The 18,195-nt window shown below is 39.3% G+C and overlaps 1 protein-coding gene across 1 annotated transcript in view; it reads left to right on the top strand.

Moving 5' to 3' along the window:
* triob (trio Rho guanine nucleotide exchange factor b) overlaps positions 1 to 18,195 on the top strand; it is a 118,315-nt gene that overhangs the window by 62,150 nt on the left and 37,970 nt on the right. The window contains 14 exon segments of the mRNA XM_039805510.1: positions 2,069 to 2,238; positions 2,683 to 2,857; positions 8,439 to 8,634; positions 9,453 to 9,619; positions 12,107 to 12,226; positions 13,317 to 13,415; positions 13,665 to 13,757; positions 13,959 to 14,108; positions 14,254 to 14,368; positions 14,552 to 14,667; positions 15,943 to 16,065; positions 16,489 to 16,683; positions 17,205 to 17,320; positions 18,032 to 18,098. Coding sequence (XP_039661444.1) covers positions 2,069 to 2,238; positions 2,683 to 2,857; positions 8,439 to 8,634; positions 9,453 to 9,619; positions 12,107 to 12,226; positions 13,317 to 13,415; positions 13,665 to 13,757; positions 13,959 to 14,108; positions 14,254 to 14,368; positions 14,552 to 14,667; positions 15,943 to 16,065; positions 16,489 to 16,683; positions 17,205 to 17,320; positions 18,032 to 18,098 — 1,902 coding nt within the window.

Raw genomic sequence — 18,195 nt, 5'->3', positions numbered from 1 at the left:
ACAGTAAAAACTTGTCATATCTTTGTCCACCATTAACAACTGACTCATTAGTCATATTTTTCTGATGCCTCTCATACTCCACGACAATATGGCAAATTATATGGCTGTCACGGTTATGTCCACATGACTGAATTTATTGATCTTTTTTTGTAGCGCAACCTATAGAGGAATTGCCATGCCATATGCAGGATTGATCACAATTTTTGCATTTGTCATTATAATTTTGCCACAATTGTTAACTATGTTCAATTGGTATTGCAGTTCATGTAAACACACACACACACACACACACACACACACACACACACACACACACACACACACACACACACACACACACACACACACACACACACACATATCAAACACAATGTTTAAGTGCCTTATAAATCTGCACAACAAATGAAGTGAAAGTGTGTGTGTGTGTTGTTTTGTGTGTGTGTGTTGTGTTTTTTTTTTTTTTTTTTTTTTTTTTTTTTTTTTTTTTTTTTTTTTTTGTTTTAAATGTGTTCCTGCAAGTCATCACGTTCTCCCTGTGCAAACATCTGCGCTTTACCTTCCTTCTTTAATTTTTACACAAATTAAAGCAATCTGCCTCATTCTGCCTTCCCCTTCACTGTGATAATGACAATGATGCCTCTAATGTCCCTTATTATTATTATTATTATTATTATTATTATTTGACCTTATTCCTTAAAAATAAATAAAGAACTAAACATGTGCTGTGTGTCTGGGGTGCTAATCACTGCACAACTCCCTTATTGTAATTCCTCACACGGTGTTATGAAAGTCATACACTGCACATCTTTGACTGTTAAAATTAACCTCTCTACACTGACATAGCACTGTGCTCTGCATGTGTTAACACTACATCCTGTTTACCCAAACTTATAGAGACAGTCAGAGGCATGGTGTTAGTAATGAAGCTAGTCTTTAGTGTCCATATGGACTAATCTTCTTCATCCCATCTGTCAGCGCACACTGGTGCAGGTCACTCTGTGTGTGTGTGTGTGTGTGTGTGTGTGTGTGTGTGTGTGTGTGTGTGTGTGTGTGTGTGTGTGTGTGTGTGTGTGTGTTTTGTGTGTGTGTTTGTGTGTGTGTGTGCGCACACTTGAATGTTTCCAACGCTCCGTCACCTCTTCTAGTTCTGTAGGAGCCTTTGGATGCAGTCCAGCATGTTGAAAGGCAACAGACAGTTGACTGCGGAGACAGAGCATGAACTACATTGCAACATAGGGGATTCATCTGCACTGATATTCATTAAATACATAGATGAAGTCACTCCACTCCAAAAGGCATTATCTCTTTTTTTATTTTTATAAATCTACATTGGTGACAACAGAGAGAGGGGCAACCTACTAGTATGCCTAGTTGGCAAAATATTTATGTGACTCACTATTAGAAAATGTCCCTAATAGTGTATATTGCTCCTTTTACCAAGCACTGAAAATGAGTCTATTTTAGCCTAATCTAAAATAAACTGAAACTAGGCTATAATACAAAATATTTTGTGATAGCAGAAACTAGCCACTCAGTCAGCTCACTCATATATATATATATATATATATATATATATATATATATTATATAAATGTCAGGTATAACGTAACATAATGTATGTTGCTAAGTGGATGATGGTAACAATACCAAAAGTAGACATGTTTTTGAGTAGGCAGTGTGGGTGTTAGACAACTGTGGGTGCCAGGGTCTCTCTCCTGCAGCCTGGATGGTGTGCCAGGGCTTTAGTACACTGAGCCAATTCACCCAGATGGCTAATCTGTTACAAAGATGACCATTCACAAAACACCAGCTTTAAGCAGAACCCGTTGGATTTAATTTCTGTCTCCATCTTCTGTCTGTCCATTTGGCAGCTTGTCTATCGATTCCTACATCTGTATTTAACTCCCAGCGCTCTGTGTATCTGCCCCACTCCCTTCAGCCTGTGTACTCCATTCACAACAGGGGCTGTTCAGTGTGCTTCCTGACTTTTCTCTCTTCTCTTTGGAGGTGTGTACACTACATGATGCTGCATTTTAACTGGCTTGCCTTTCCTGTCAATCCCTGTTAGCTATGGACGTGGTTGGAGGAGCTTCAGAAGGAACTGCTGGATGATGTGTATGCAGAGTCGGTGGAAGCAGTGCAGGACCTGATTAAGCGTTTCGGCCAGCAGCAGCAGACCACCCTACAGGCTACTGTCAATGTCATCAAGGAGGGAGAAGACCTCATACAGCAGCTCAGGTGACAATTATTAATACGTGCTACACTAATGTCTGCATATATTAATATATAATATACACTATAGGGTAAGCCACACTCATGCAGTTAATTAACACATACAAACACACTCAAGTTGTATCCAGAATAGTTTAGAGTGACACCAATACAACAACATTCCTGTATCACTGAAAATAACAACTTACTTAATACCAAAACTAAGGAATGCAAAACCCAAAGCCTGATTTGACATTTTGTTCAGTGATCATTAGGCAATCATATTGTAGTGAGACGAAAGTAAAATAAATACTTAAGCTTAGGAGAGGAGAAGGGACAAAGGGATTTTCCTGAACAGACAAAGTAAACTTAGCAAAGGAGAGGGGAAAGACCACATCACATGGGCACCACATCTCTGACCACAAATACACTGCGCCTCTTAAATCCCCTGCATTTGACCTTTCTCCACAGAGACTCGGCCATCTCGAGCAACAAGACTCCTCACAACAGCTCCATGGCCCACATCGAGAGCGTGCTGCAGCAGCTTGACGAGGCCCAGGGCCAGATGGAGGAACTGTTCCAAGAAAGGAAGATCAAGCTGGAGCTCTTCCTCCAGCTCCGCATCTTTGAGAGGGACGCTATTGACGTAAGTAGGCGGGAGTTGGAGGCTCTGTAAATGATTAAAAATTATCTTTGCTTTATCCTGCAATGTTCAGGCAGAAGTGAGAGTGAGCAGATGAAATAGTGCAGTAGAAGATGGGGTTTGAGGGTTGCAGATGATTAAGAGAGCAAGTAAGGTGTGATAGTGGATGGAGCATATGGCCTTGCATGTGCAGTACTGTATACAATCTGAGGGGAAAGTAATTGGGAAAAGAGGTTCACTAATGAGCATGAAAAACATCAGAGGTGGACCAGAATTTAAAAAGTTACATACAGGAAGAAGGTGTTGAATGAATGGGAGAAATGTATGTGTAAAGCAGAGCACAAAGGTGTTCATGGTTTATACAAAAAACAAGTGAAGAGTGGAGGTGAAAAGTGCAGAGAATGGCATAAGTTGAGAAAAAGGGAATGACAAATATAAATGTACCATATTACACCTGTTGTTTTTATGTCTTATTTCCTTAGTATTTTTTTTCTTAAATGCAATAAGTGTCAAGGGACACACTGGAAAAGCAAAATGACTGTGACTCTGAGCTGATGGACCGTTACACAGTAAAAGAGAGGTTCAGTTCTGTAGTTAGGATTCCTGCTGGTTCAAAGCTTGGTTGAATTCACAGCGATACTCTCACATGTGCTACATTAAAAGAGTATTTAGTTCCACTTGACGCATCTCATCCACTGACTTATTCCAATTTTGTTTCCCCTTCCCCAACCAGCAATCGGCTGCATTGTATCCGCTAATTCCTTAACGTCCCACTGTGAGAGTGAATGCTTTTCTCAGCTGGTGCTCAGATGTGATAACTGCTCTTTTAAAATATAGTTTTTTATAGTTACTCATGATGTTTACTGTAGCATGGCTGTCAAATCAGATTTGTTGAACCATACTATGTTGACAGATGAATTACACTCATCCACTTTGAAAGGAAATACAGGTATTTATTTGTGAGAATAGTAAAAAGGTTTGTGGAAAGTAAGCGTTTGTATATATAATTTTTTTATTTGTTCACGCCAGGGGCACGGCTCTAGGGATGGCAGTGTCTGCTTGTCAGCATATCTTGTCAAATATCTTTATATCTCCTGGATGGCACAATATTTAGTGAGATTCTTGGTTACCAGACGATGAATTCTAATAAGTTAAGTGATCCCCTGCCTTTTCCACTAGAGCCACAATGACGTTCTCATTTATGTTTTTGAGTGAAATGTCTCAAAAACTATTGGAGGTTTTGCCGTTAAATCTGATACGAACATCCACGTTCCCCTAAGGATGAATTTTAGTCTCTTTGATGATCCCTTGACTTTTCCTCTAGCGCCATAATCAGCTAACAATTTTTGTCCAATACCGTTGTTTATACCTGCACAACTAATGACGTTCCCATCAACTGTAGTTTTTGTTTAGTGCTAATTTGCAAATGTTAGCATGCTAACAGGCTAAACTAAGATGTGTTAACATTTAGCAAAAAGCACTAGTTTGATTTTACATCCTCACAGAGCCGTTTGTATTGCTGTAGACTCACATTTCATGATATGGATGTAAATGCACAATATCCATGTCAGAATTTTCGGTTTAATGTAATGCCTGCCAAACCTGATTTTACAGACGTAATTAAAGGCTAAGCAACTTTTGTTTGTGTTAATGATCAGATGATTATGAGATAATTATTGTATTTTCATTTATAATGAGAACACTTGCACTTTGCCTTTCCTGCTATTGTAGGCTGGACTTTCTAGACGCAAAAAAACCATCATCTGCACATTGTGCATGCCGGTAATTAATGCCGGTAATTAATTCTCCTCCACAATGTGCTAATATAAGTTCTGTGGTTGGTTTCAAGTCCTTTGTGTCTGTATTATAAAGCCCAAAAGAAGAGATAAGTTTTGCATGAGCCCTGCTTGTCAAATCAGGAATGCTTGGGAATCTGCTAATCTCTCATGTTGAACACTGAAGTAAGCCCACACCTACACACACATAGACAGAGGATTAATATGACACAGTGCTTGATCATGAAGATGGGTGGAGGAGGCATTTGTCTCCTTCCACTCCCTGCCCACACACACACACACACACACACACACACACACACACACACACACACACACATGTATTGTGACACTCCCTCCTGGCTTGAATGGGTGTGTGTTTGAGGTAAGGGCATGGAATGAGGTGAGACACACTTATCTACACTTGTCTTACAATGCTTTCTTCTCGGACGATGAGCTCTGAATCAGTGCAGACCACAGAGGAAAAAAAAGACGTGGTCAAAGAAGAGACTTATGTCCTCCGTTAGTTAGTTTCCACTGTGTTGGTAGCTGAGGGAAATGGTCTTTTTGCACGAAGAGGGCATTTTACTCAACTGTATGAGGAGAGGAGAGCAGAGTGCAAATGAGTGCTTGGTAAGTTTCTACTTCGTGGCATGATTTGTAAAATTACAATAGTGGTTAGAGAGGGTATTAATTTATTCCGCTATAAAAGACTTGATAAGATTACTCTGTGTGCTAGCCAAGAAAGTCTTGTTTCTATACAGAGGAGATTTTATAGCAGGGGAATTTCTGTAAATCCGAATTCCTGGACTACCTTGTCATAAGTCAAGCATGCGTTTCTACGTGAATAGAGAATAGTGCTCTTTATTGCAAAAGAGGTTTACTATCTTTTCTGTATAAACATACTTAAAAGCCACATTACCTCGTTTTCCTTTTGGCCATTTTTGGTTTCATTCATTTTGTCTTTGAATGAAGTTTTAAGCCCACTGTTGTCGCACACACTGGGACTTTCTCTGTGCTAGCACCATCGACTGGATCCAAAAGAATAATTGTTCCCTGTAAAACTGTAGCTTAGTGACAGCTGGTGTTTAGAGGTAAACCTGAGAATAAATACTGATAGCTACTCGGTTCCATGTGGCTCAGACTTCATTGTCCGTATCATGAGAATTAGAGAGAAGCAACGTTTATCCTACTCAAAGAACCAAAGTGGAAGAGAGAAATTGACTCACGGTTCCTAAATGTAGAACTGTATTTACTGAGTACAGTTTTTACTGTACACTTAAAACTGAATGTTCTGTTTGCGTTCATTCTGTCCTAACTCTTAGAGCAGTTGGCAGCTATTCCCTGGTTTTGCCTAAATGTTGCATGACAAATAGCATAATAATACACTCAGCCTGCAGTAAATTGTTATTGCAAAAATGCAGCACCATCCTTTTACGAAGCTTTCCATTTTATATACTGTTGCTGCACTATGAATCAAACCTCTATCTGTAGCACTCTTGGTGTTTTAACATACATTGACAGGATTGTATTAGTTCTAGCCAAGCAAAGTACCTGATAGATAGAGGAAATTTTAAATAGCCTGAGAGGATCAGGTTCTCATACAGATATTTAGTTTCATGTTGGGAATCTTCTTACTTAGCTACATTGCTTTTCTATCTGATCTTAGTCAAGATTACAGACATGCAAACACCAACGCTCCTCTGTCCCTCTTTACATCTCTCCGACCGTTTCTTTCTGTCCCACATTGAAACATACTGGGCCTTTTTTCTAACTCCATTCACTTCCTTTTTTTCTCATCGTTGGAGGTCTTTTTAAAGCACAAGATAGCAGGTTCTGAATTGAAGGGGACAGCTGCCAAATCATCTCATTTTCATTTATGCAAACAGATCAAATTTTACAACTGTTATGAACTACTGCATGACATATTCCCATTACTTACATGTAACTCTCATAGACGTCCAGTTGTCAGGGCATGGTAACTCCACACGTTTCAAATTGACACATTTTTTGACATTAGTTTATATGGTTACAGAACAGCTGAATGTAGGATAGACACTGGGTTCAAACCGTTCAAAACCATGTCACTAAAGTAGCTGAGAGCATGAATGTTTACATTTGATCAGTTTTGTCTTTTCGTGAATTATGTTATGGCCAAAGTACTGTAAATGTCAATCTCAAATGTGCAAATCTGACATTAAGATAAGTTTTCACCGCACACCAGATCCTAAATAAAAGCCAGTGGTTCAGTCTTTTAGAACACATACTGTAAAGTCCTAAATAAAGCCTTGGAAAAAGGGGGAATTAAATACATTTAGAATACTTGTAGAATAGGCTCACATGATAGGTTCCGTATATCATATTATCAATACAAAAAAGATACAATACACTCGTGCCATACAATTTGCTGCCCTTGACAATTTTACTTTTTACCAGAAATAATGCTCTAACTCACAAATGAACTACTCGATCGAAACCTACTTAATGTAACTTCTTCTTCGTTCTCAATGTTGCTGTTAATAAAACATAACACCTCCTGTAGATTTCACACAGTAAATGCCTTCCAGGATAGGGAGTTCACAACAGCACACAGCAGTGACAGCATTAATTATGTCAAACAGAAAATAAGGCTTATTACATTTGCATGACAGCTATAATAAAATATACTTTCACCAAAGGTGAAATTGTAATTAAAATATGTTTCTAGTAACAGTCTGTCTTAATAAAAGATTCTCTCTTTAGGTAAAGTAAATAAAGCCTCTGCCACTATTTGACAATTTAACGTAACTCTATATGCCCCAGCGCAGTAGGTGGGTCAATTCTAAAATTAAGTGTAGACTAGTAGACCTCCTTTTAAAAAGAAAGAAAAAGAAAAACATTGACAGGCAGAGCTGGAAGGTGCCAGGATCAAGGTGCCCCTGGTTTCATGATTCAGTCTGCGTGGGCAGTCAGAGACAAGCACTGACATCTCAGTACATCTGCTCTATCAGCCATGCATCACCAGTGTAATATGTTATCCGTTATTATGCCAGTCAGTTTAAGAGTTGGGTTACAGCGATTAAACTGTCTGACTTGGTATGCAGAAATTCTCTTAATCATAACATTATATGGATAATGGAATGGCTTTTTTCTGTACTTTACAGTCCTTTGAACGTTTGTGCTGGTGAATAATTTATGTAAGGCATCTTGTTGTTTTAGCAGTCTAATGTTTGCACCATTAAAACCTTCTCCTTGGTTCACATTCAGTCAAGGACCTTTATCACACATTATTTCATGCAATCATTCCCTCCCTCCATTTTTCCTTTTGACTGCCAAATGAAGTCAATTATCAGAATCAGAATACTTTATTGATCCCCTCAGAGAAATGATTTAGTCGCAGTTGCTCACAGTCGCATTCAAGGTAAAAATAAGAGTAAGAAAAGAGCAAGTGTATAAAGTAAATAAAGTAACATATCTACAATAAGAAATAAATAAAAATGTTAAGTAGAAGTAAGTTAGATTAGGTTACAAGTAAGATTAGGTTAAAAAAGATTGTTTCAAATGGATTGTACAAATTCTATTGTATTGCAGTGCTAACATAAATACAGTACAGACATAAATAAGTACAGTAAGTATAAGTAGCAGCAGTGGATAAATAAATAACACCTTTGTACATGTAGCTGATAAATTATGCAATCATTTTTAACCAAAAATGTGGTTTTGTAATCGTGTTCATACTCTCTCAGTTATTTCCATGAATGAGTAAAAGGTCTTTTTATCTCTCTAATTTATCTGAGTTAACCCTTCTTCTTCCCCTTTTCCCCTCTCAGATCATCTCAGACCTGGAGTCATGGAACGAGGAACTGTCCCAGCAGATGAGTGACTTTGACACAGAGGACCTGACGCTGGCTGAGCAGAGGCTCCAACACCATGCAGACAAAGCGCTTACTATGAACAACCTCACCTTTGACGTCATCCATCAGGGACAAGAGTTGCTGCAGTATGTCACAGAAGTCCAGGCGTCTGGTGAGTGAGGAATCACAAACAGTAAACAACAGTAACATATTTTTTCAAGCACCTGACATATGTAGGATACAGTTCTCACATGTTGTAAGATCAATCTGTTGGAACTTCACATTCAGGTGCACAGAAATAAGATTGTTGGCCAAATGATCTTTGTGAGAAAATGTAAGAGAGTACAAATCTAGCCGACCTTATGCAAAGGTTTGGCTCTGCAGTCAGCCAGCTACACTGCTACTGCTAGCTACATGGCTACCTTAATGGCATAGCTTCCTCTGTATCTTGCCTCAATAATTATTTACCAGGGCCAGCCTTTCTGCTACTGAAGCATCACGACTTACACACACTGCAGGAATAAAATCTGAGTAAAGATTATGCCTATGCTAAATTTGTCATAAAAGATTTGTGCTGAAATGGGTTTCAGGCATTGTTTAGTCAGCTTTCACAAGATAAACATTTCACAGCTTGCATGGCTTTATGATATTAAATATGAAAACTGTCTATGCCATCTATGAAAAAAGAATATAAATGTCAATCTGAAGCTATCCTGCTGTTGCTATTCTATAGATGCAGGTAATACAGAGACCATTAATGAGATACAGATGTTATATCTCTCCTTCTATTCTATCTATTTCACATTGAGTATGTGGATTCAGCATATAGCAGAGATGTGTGCAGAACTGCTAAATGCCTCTTTATTCAATACCCATTTACCCTTGTCAGTAACAGTAAGTGATTATTAAGTGAATAACTACGTAGAAAAAAAGGGCACTTCAAAAGATAGATTGCTATTTGTAACATGAGAAAATGTCTACTGAGTGCAGGTGTGGAGCTGTTATGCGACAGAGATGTGGACATGGCCACACGTGTCCAGGACCTGCTGGAGTTTCTCCACGAGAAGCAGCAGGAGTTGGACCTGGCAGCAGAGCAGCACAGGAGACATCTGGAACAGTGTGTCCAATTAAGGCATCTGCAGGCTGAAGTCAAACAGGTACGTACTTGAAGAAAGAAAGGACAAGAGAGTTTAATGAGGATAGACAATGACACAGCCTTAAAGCACTGATTGGAAGGTGTAGGTTGGATATTCAAAAGCACTTTAAAAAACAAGCTACAAAAGCATGAACTGATGTAGGCTTTTTTCTTATGAAAGCATTATCCCTGTATTAAACTCACATTCTGGTTTTTTTAAACAGCTGAATCGTATACTTTTAGCCTATTGTATTTATGATAAACACATGTTGGAAGTGGAAATAGAGCTCATATATATGTACTCATATATGACTGCTCACGTGTGCTGTATTTTAGAAGTAAACACACCCAGAACTGCAATCCATAATGCCGAGGTCAAACCGACATGTGGAAAGCCAACTTATTGCTACAACCTAATTACAGCAGAGTGTGTTGAAGTGCTAAAAGGCTACAGTATGTTCTGTCTGCACATGACCACGGGTAGATGACTCACCTTGTCAACAATCTCTCTCTCTCTCTCTCCTCTTTCTTTGTGTCTCTCTGGCTGTATTTCTATCTATCTGTATATCTTTCTGAATTTGGAGAATAGTCTGAGCGATAAAGTTTGGTTCGGTTTAAAATGTTTAAAGAGAGAAAGGAGAAAAATAGAAATCTGCAGCAAAAGAAGACAAATGGGACAGAGAAAACCTGACTCGATTGGGAGGGAAATTCTTAGTTAGGGAAAACTTAGATGGAATTTCTAAATGTATTATTGTTTCTGTGAAGAGTATGCCAACTAGTGATTCTCTTCCAGTATTCATCACAGCCAGACAATTGTGAGTTTGCAATGTAGCCTACTGTTCAATTCCCAGATCGACAGTCATAAAATCTGGGTGAGGAAAGTGAAAGAGCAGCACTTGTCCCTCCCTCATTAGCACCACTGAGGTGCCCTTCAGCAAGGCCCTTAACCTCCAACTGCTCCAGTGGAGCTGCTCAGTGGCCAGCAGATCAGACTGTGGTGGTACTGGGCAGCTTCCAGGTATGAATGTGTGCAACTGTGTGAATGTGATCAGGGCGTTCCTGCAAAAGAGAGGCTGCCTCTCAGTGAACCTTCCCTGAATAAATAAAGGTTAAAAAAAACAACAACTAGCGTCTAGGTCTGTCTAGTGGTGCAGCCAAATAACAACAGGCTTTATGTTTCGACCTCCACTACATTTAATGGAAAATTTAACAAAAATGGTGGCAGATATGAAAGTGAGACTAAAATAACCAAAATGATACCCAGAGAGAACTCCAGCAAAACATTTCAGCAGACGCACTGCCATTGTATTGACTGAACTGATCTGACAGTAAGACGATACTGTGATGCTGGTGTTATTTTTACTCATCTATCCACAGAGAGGCAGTGCTATTTATGCACACTGTTACATGTCTGTGCAGCTAATAGTGATTTATAAATCAGAATCTTAAGATGTGGCTTCTGGTTTTTAAGATAGTAAATACTTTTAAAGGACTTCTGGGACACATCAAAGACTACAGTAAAATGTTTTTTTACATGGATTTCTGAGATTACTGTGTAAAATACAACTGCTTTTGCCTTACTTCCCCTACTTACTTATGCACACTGCACTACATCCTGGGAAATGACTGCACCATTATAGACTATGGTAGATTATGGTTGGACACAACCATAATCTGGTAATTGTAGCCTGTATATTTCTGCTTCTGATTCATTTATAAATATAGCCTTTCAATCCTGGCCAGAGATTACTACTGCACTATAGTTGCTATAGTGTGTTTCTTCATTTTTTAGCTTCAAATGTCCCACACCGAGAGATCTTTTCTTGTTAGAACTACTTTCTGTATGTCATTATGAAATGGCACATTTTATGAATAGGGATTATGGATAGAGCAACAAAGATAAAATCACTCTAAATACGGTAAAGTGGTTTCAGTTGTAATTGTATGATGAAATATTGGAATATATTATGTAAATCAAATGGTATGCCATAACATACTAATTAATCATATATGTACTTATTATTTCTGATGCTGCAGCTGTTTGTTCATGCATTATGTCATGCGTACATACCGGTGCTGATATTCAGCAGCGAACACGCATACCTGTCCTGCCTCGGGACATCGCAAGTGCAATGGCTCTGTTGAAGTTGCTGAAAAACAAAGAGTCAGAATTGTGTTGCATCATCACTTTTATAGCCAAGCTTCAGTTGCAGTTCTGCCCATCACCCACACAGCAGGTGTGCTTGCTGAGTCAGAGAGAAAGAGTTGTCTTTGACCGATTGTGCTTAAAATGCCCTTTGGCTAGAACTAGGCCAACAAAACTATGAGCAAATGGGATTTTGTGTTCATCTGAGATTATATACAAAGAGGAGAGCTTACACCTTTTTAAAGTGATTGGTCCATTTTTTAGTTAGATTCAATTTTTTAAGATGTTTTCGTAGTAGTACAAATAATTAAAATATTAATAAACATTATGAGTAAATCTGCGCGTGTGCTGTGTGTGCTTTAGGTGCTGGGTTGGATCCGTAATGGCGAGTCCATGCTGAACGCTGGTCTGATCACAGCCAGTTCCTTACAAGAAGCCGAACAGCTGCAGAAGGAACATGAACAATTCCAACATGCAATAGAGGTAAAATAATTTTTTCTCTTCTTGTTCTCTTTTCAGCCTCTCTATTCACGAAGAATCTAGAAGCAACATGTTGATGTCCATGTGCTTTGTACTCTCACGTTGTATCATTCTTTTTTCTCAGACATATCCTAATCCCTTTTTTCCTCTTCTTCCCGTTTATAATTTTTCTTCATTCATTTCTTTAACCTCCATTATTCATCTACCCTTTCCCCTCATCTTTTACCACTTCTGCATCTTCTCTGCTCCGTTGCCCTTCATCCTTCAACCTTTTGCCTTTCTAAAACTCACCTCAGGCGTCTCCACCGCCTTCCCTTCTCATCACAAGTCACACATAAAATGGAATTATAAATAACTAATATCTCTACCTCTCTCTTTCTTCTCTCTCTGCTTACCTTTCCTCTTTATTTCATTTCTGTCTTTGCTACTGATTATGCAGGGTGCATTTCCTTTGAACTCTATCGAGCCTGGCTTCTTTAAATGCAGGCCTGTACCTGACCTACTTCTCCAAAGCTTACATACGCACGTACACAAAAATGCACACTCAGAAGAAAGCTGTGTTTATGATTGTTGCTGATGTGGGACTTGAATTTTAATAAGCAATGCCATAACTGTAGTCCCTGAAACCTGCAAAGGCTCCAGCGTGGTGAGAAAAGAGCCAGTAATAAAGGAATGTCCTCCTTGACAGTACCCAGCAGGTGCTGCAGACATTACCAAAGGTGGCAGGAAACCCTTCATTCCTCCTTTATCTGCTTCTCCAGTCCAGCAAGAGCCAAAGCCTTATTCTCAGGCTTTCCGTTATGCCACAAAAATCCTCCGATACTGTCGTTTTTTACTTCCCTATCTCATTTCCTCTCTAGAATGCTCACTCCAGGACAATCTTTATGACACAGCTATAATCAGAAGCTACTTTTATTTGTTTAGCCTTTCCTCAGACTGCCTATGGTTGCTCCCCAGTCTGCAACTTTCCACCAAACTGCCCTACAGGGTCCAACAGGGAGCTGGGGCTATATGTTGAAAACAATCATTGTGATATAGAGATTCATATAACTCTTTATTTCATTGTTTTTTTTTTAATCTCACCCCCATGCAGAAAACCCATCAGAGCGCGCTGCAGGTACAGCAGAAGGCTGAAGCCTTACTCCAGGCAAACCACTATGACATGGATATGATCAGAGACTGCGCAGAGAAGGTATTGCTCTCTCATTTTTATACATCTCTAAATGGAAACATGAATAATAATGTAGGTAGCGTTGTTGCTATTTTAAAGCTGCAAGTGGTAAATTTATTTATTTATTTATTTCTATTTTGTTGTTATATTTTACTATTTCAATTGTATAATTTTCTGTTTGTCTGTGATTTTACTGCCATATTGAGAGCTGCTAAACTGTATTGCGTTGACAAAGATCTATTCTATTCTATTCTATTGTTTCACTTGAAGGTGGCAGACCACTGGCAGCAGCTGATGCTCAAGATGGAGGACCGACTTAAGCTGGTTAATGCTTCTGTGGCCTTCTACAAGACCTCTGAACAGGTATTTGTTATTGTGCGTTCGTGCGTGCGTATTAAATTACACTCTCCTTTGTGAACATCATTAGACCTGAATAATAGAGTATAATTAAAAACTTGCTTTCAAGGATGTATAATTTTTACAGGTTGCATGACAGACTGGAGCAGGATAAGCTCAGTGTTTCACTGTACAGTGGTTTTATGTGCTGTATCATCTGTGTTTCAGGTGTGCAGTGTGTTAGAAAGCCTGGAGCAGGAGTATAAGAGAGAAGAGGACTGGTGTGGTGGTGCTGATAAACTGGGCCCGAACAGCGATTCAGACCACGTCACCCCCATGATCAGCAAACATCTGGAGCAGAAAGAGGCCTTCCTCAAGGTGAGAAAGGAGGAGTTATTTCAGTTTATATTTAAGAAAAGACAAATAATTTGTTATTTGTGAAATTCTAATAAGTTTCACTAGTCAGATGGATATTATTATTGAACCTGTGAGTGACATTTGTTCTCATTCTGCACACTTGCAGGCCTGTACATTAGCCAGGCGTAATGCTGATGTCTTCTTGAAGTACCTGCACAGGAACAGTGTCAACATGCCCGGCATGTTGTCCCACGTTAAAGCTCCAGAGACTCAGGTTAAGAGTAAGTAGTATCTCTTTTGCATTTAAAATGTTATAATTAGCTTATTTAATTTTTTTTATCCACAGTTTTTTTATTTATTCACAGAATTATAAATTCAGGTGTTTATATTGTCCTGTTTAATGCTGACGTACAGTAATAAACATCTTGATTAATATATATTGTGTGCTTGTGTTGTATCATCAGACATCTTGAATGAGTTGCTGCAGAGAGAGAACAGAGTGCTCCACTTCTGGACCATGAGGAAGCGGAGGCTGGATCAATGCCAGCAATATGTAGTGTTTGAACGCAGCGCCAAACAGGTGTGTCCTTATGTTTATGTGTGCACTTGCAAAAAGCCCAATTTGGAGAAAAGGCTGAGCAGATGGGTGCATTGTGTCATTCAGTTCACAGTACAGAAACAAGCCTCATTCCTGTTTGTATAAATCAGCCAACTGACTTGTCTCAGTTAGCATACATATATATTTTTTAAATCAAGCAGCTGTTTTTCTTGGTAATGATACATGTCAAATGTACTGGAAATTATATAAGCTGGCAGACATTTGCAACATTTGCGTCTAAAAGACGGCTATCATTATGTGGCCTAGTAAATTTAGTCTGCAACCCTTCATTTTTACTCCTCAGGCAGAACTGAACGTTTCAGCCACTGGCATTTGTATTGTAAAGTTTTTTCTGTGTTTAAGAATTGGAAAGATTTGGAAAGAATTGGAAAGATTTGGATATTACTGTTTTCACTAGCGGACAACATCTCTTCACACTCCACAGACTGAGCTGATATGTTGAGTGTTTTATTTAAACATGACTTTGACAGCTGGAAACTCTTTATTTTCAAGAAGCCAAAGCAAGTTAGAATCTGTGGGATTTAAGCTCTTAACTCTGCCCTTGTGTACCAGGTCTAACGCTGTTTATATACAGACACTTTGCTCCCTCTTGTGGTGTTTGGATAGTACAGCGCAGGCACACAGCAATGCGCTTAGCCAATAAAATCAGATGACATCATAGATGTTTCTAGGACATGGCTATTCTAGGGTGATCCAGGTTTTATCCCCAGGGCCCAAATGCTTTCTGGTCTCACACTTTGACTGGACCAGTTCTGCCACTGCAGGTCAAGGCCCAGTTATAAAGTACACTGACATGAAAAAGAATAGAAACTACTGTAAGTAGGACCTTTGGAAACTGAATGCTAGATATGTTACATTGTTAATAGGTGGTAACAGATTGTTAAATATCTAATTCCTGTATCATATTGTTTTCTCAGAAAAATTGAATGTCACATTTCCTAATCCTGAATTACCATGAATGTGATCGGAATGTGAAAGGGATTCGTAAAGTTAAACTGTACAGTGGAAAATGCTATGCATTTCAAACCCTGATCAGTTCAAATTGAAACAAATGTCCTACTAGATAAGAGAGGATGAAGGGGATGATGGTGAGTTTAAGTATACAAAACACACATTGTAATTGAATTGTAGTTTCAAGTGTACCTACTTGTACTGGGTCTTCAGATTTGTGTTAAATTGTGTAACTAAAATCCCTTAAGTGTAAATGTACTCACTTGTGATTGGTTGTGTCCTCAGGCCCTGGAGTGGATTCATGACACTGGGGAGTTTTACCTGTCCACACACACATCCACCGGCTCCAGCATTCACCACACACAGGAGCTGCTAAAAGAGCACGAAGACTTCCAGATCACAGCAAAGGTATGTGTGTGTGTCTGTGTTCGTTTTATGTTTTTTTTTTTTTTTGGGATCTATTACTGTGTAGAAGAAGCTGGGAATGGTGGAGACTGTATGCTTGTATTTGTGTGCCTGTTACTCTTCTCGTTGTGTTGCGTTGTGTGTATGTTTGCACAGTCCTGCGCTCTTCTGTGAGGCCCATTCCCAGGGCAGTGTATTGTCCCGTGTCCTCATTGCTGTGTCACTGTTATTGTGTTAGAGAATAAGCTATTGTGTCTATTAAGCAACACACTGATTCCTAACTCTCCCTCTCTCTCTCTCTCTCTCTCTCTCTCTCTCTCTCTCTCTCTCTCTCTCTCTTATCTACCTTTCCTTCACCGGCACTGGCTCTCTGTGGCCACCTCTCTTTTCTCTCTATCCCCTCCCTAAATGTCTCTCTATTGACAGCAAACCAAAGAGCGAGTAAAGCTGTTGATCCAGCTGGCGGATGGGTTTTGTGACAAGGGCCATGCCCATGCCCTGGAGATAAAGAAATGGGTGTCCTCAGTGGACAAGCGCTACAGGGACTTCTCTCTCCGAATGGACAAATACCGAACCTGCCTGGAAACTGCGCTTGGCATTTCTTCAGACTCCAACAAGGCTGTGAGTGCACACCATTGATACAAATCAAAGAAGAATACAGATATCAGCTTTGTCCTTCCTAATGTTTCTTTTTTTATTTAACAAACTTTATTTATATGCTTTATCCTAAACCTTGAATTGATGCTCTATAAGGAAAGACCATAGAGAGATACAGACACTGATACAGTCCATGTCTGGCACAGGTTTTAGTAATAAGGATATAATCTTGGCCTCTAGCCTTTCTAGAGTGAGATTAAAACAAAATCATGTTTTATGTGATGAATGTAATCATACAAACTACCCCTGGCTTTAATTGTATTGTAGTTTCAAGAGAAGGAGCTTGCAGCAGGTGGTCCGATGTAGATAGATACTGGAGGAGACTGTCTATCACTCGTGTCCCTATATAAACTCCATCTCCCAACAGCTCAGTTTAATGAACTGGTGCTAAGAGAAAGCAAATATGTCACACATTGGTGTGTTGACTAGTGAATGACCACAATGCCTGTTATGCGCAAACATAAAAGCCACTGTCTTCTTTTCAGAGCAAAGAGCTGCAACTGGACATCATCCCAGCCAGTGCTCCAGGGTCAGAGGTCAAGTTGAGGGATGCTGCCCATGAACTCAACGAGGAGAAGAGGAAGTCAGCGCGAAGGAAAGAGTAAGTGCAACAGATATTTTTCTTGGCACACTCGCTCCTGATTGCCACCCGATGTTCAGCATCACAGGTTTCCTACACAGGCCTGGAAAAGTGCCTGGATGAATAATTCAGTAATTCCCTGCAAACATATGAAAGCATATTCATTTTCAGTCAGATTAACATTTTATAGCTGACGACAGGCTTTCATTTGAAATAGTTTGGGTTAATGATAACGTGTAGTTTACTGTCAAATTAACAAGAGAACGTGAGCGCGTAGCGAACACTGAAATCTTCGAATCCAATCAGGTGTGTAAACAAATGGAGATATAATTTATTGTGCATGTGAGAGGAGGCAGAGCAATAATGTGCATGTATCACAAGATGTTTCTGTGTTCCTGATGCTGTATAGAATATCTTTGGTAATTCGTTTTAAAGGGTTTATGGAGTAAGTAGCTCACGACCAGCCTGTAAATTACAGTACATAAGTTCACAAGCCATACGTCAGTCATAAGGGAGTTACGATGCATCCGCTTATAGCAACAGTGCTACCCCAGTAGTTACAAAGAAAGTAGAAACAGAGTGTACAGCAGAGTGAAATTCTTTTATCTTTTAAATGCTTAGTATTGTATTTTATTTTCTACATACTAGTCTTCACCACAGGTTTTTTATTTTAACTACAGCACCTGACCACGTTCATCAGTGTCTCCTCTCCGAATGTGCATGTCCTTTCAGATTTATAATGGCTGAGCTGATTCAGACAGAGAAAGCCTACGTCAGAGACCTACGGGAGTGTATGGATGTAAGTATTGGAGCCAACACACACAGAGCCATCAGCATTTCCCTACTTTACATAACCTTATCTACATCATTTTCATTTTTTTTACACAATTAGGTGT

This window comes from Perca fluviatilis, chromosome 7 (genome assembly GCF_010015445.1).
Source record: "Perca fluviatilis chromosome 7, GENO_Pfluv_1.0, whole genome shotgun sequence".
Lineage (NCBI taxonomy): Eukaryota > Metazoa > Chordata > Actinopteri > Perciformes > Percidae > Perca > Perca fluviatilis.
The sequence above is the reverse complement of the archived record's forward strand: the minus strand, read 5'-3'. Positions and strand labels throughout refer to the sequence as shown.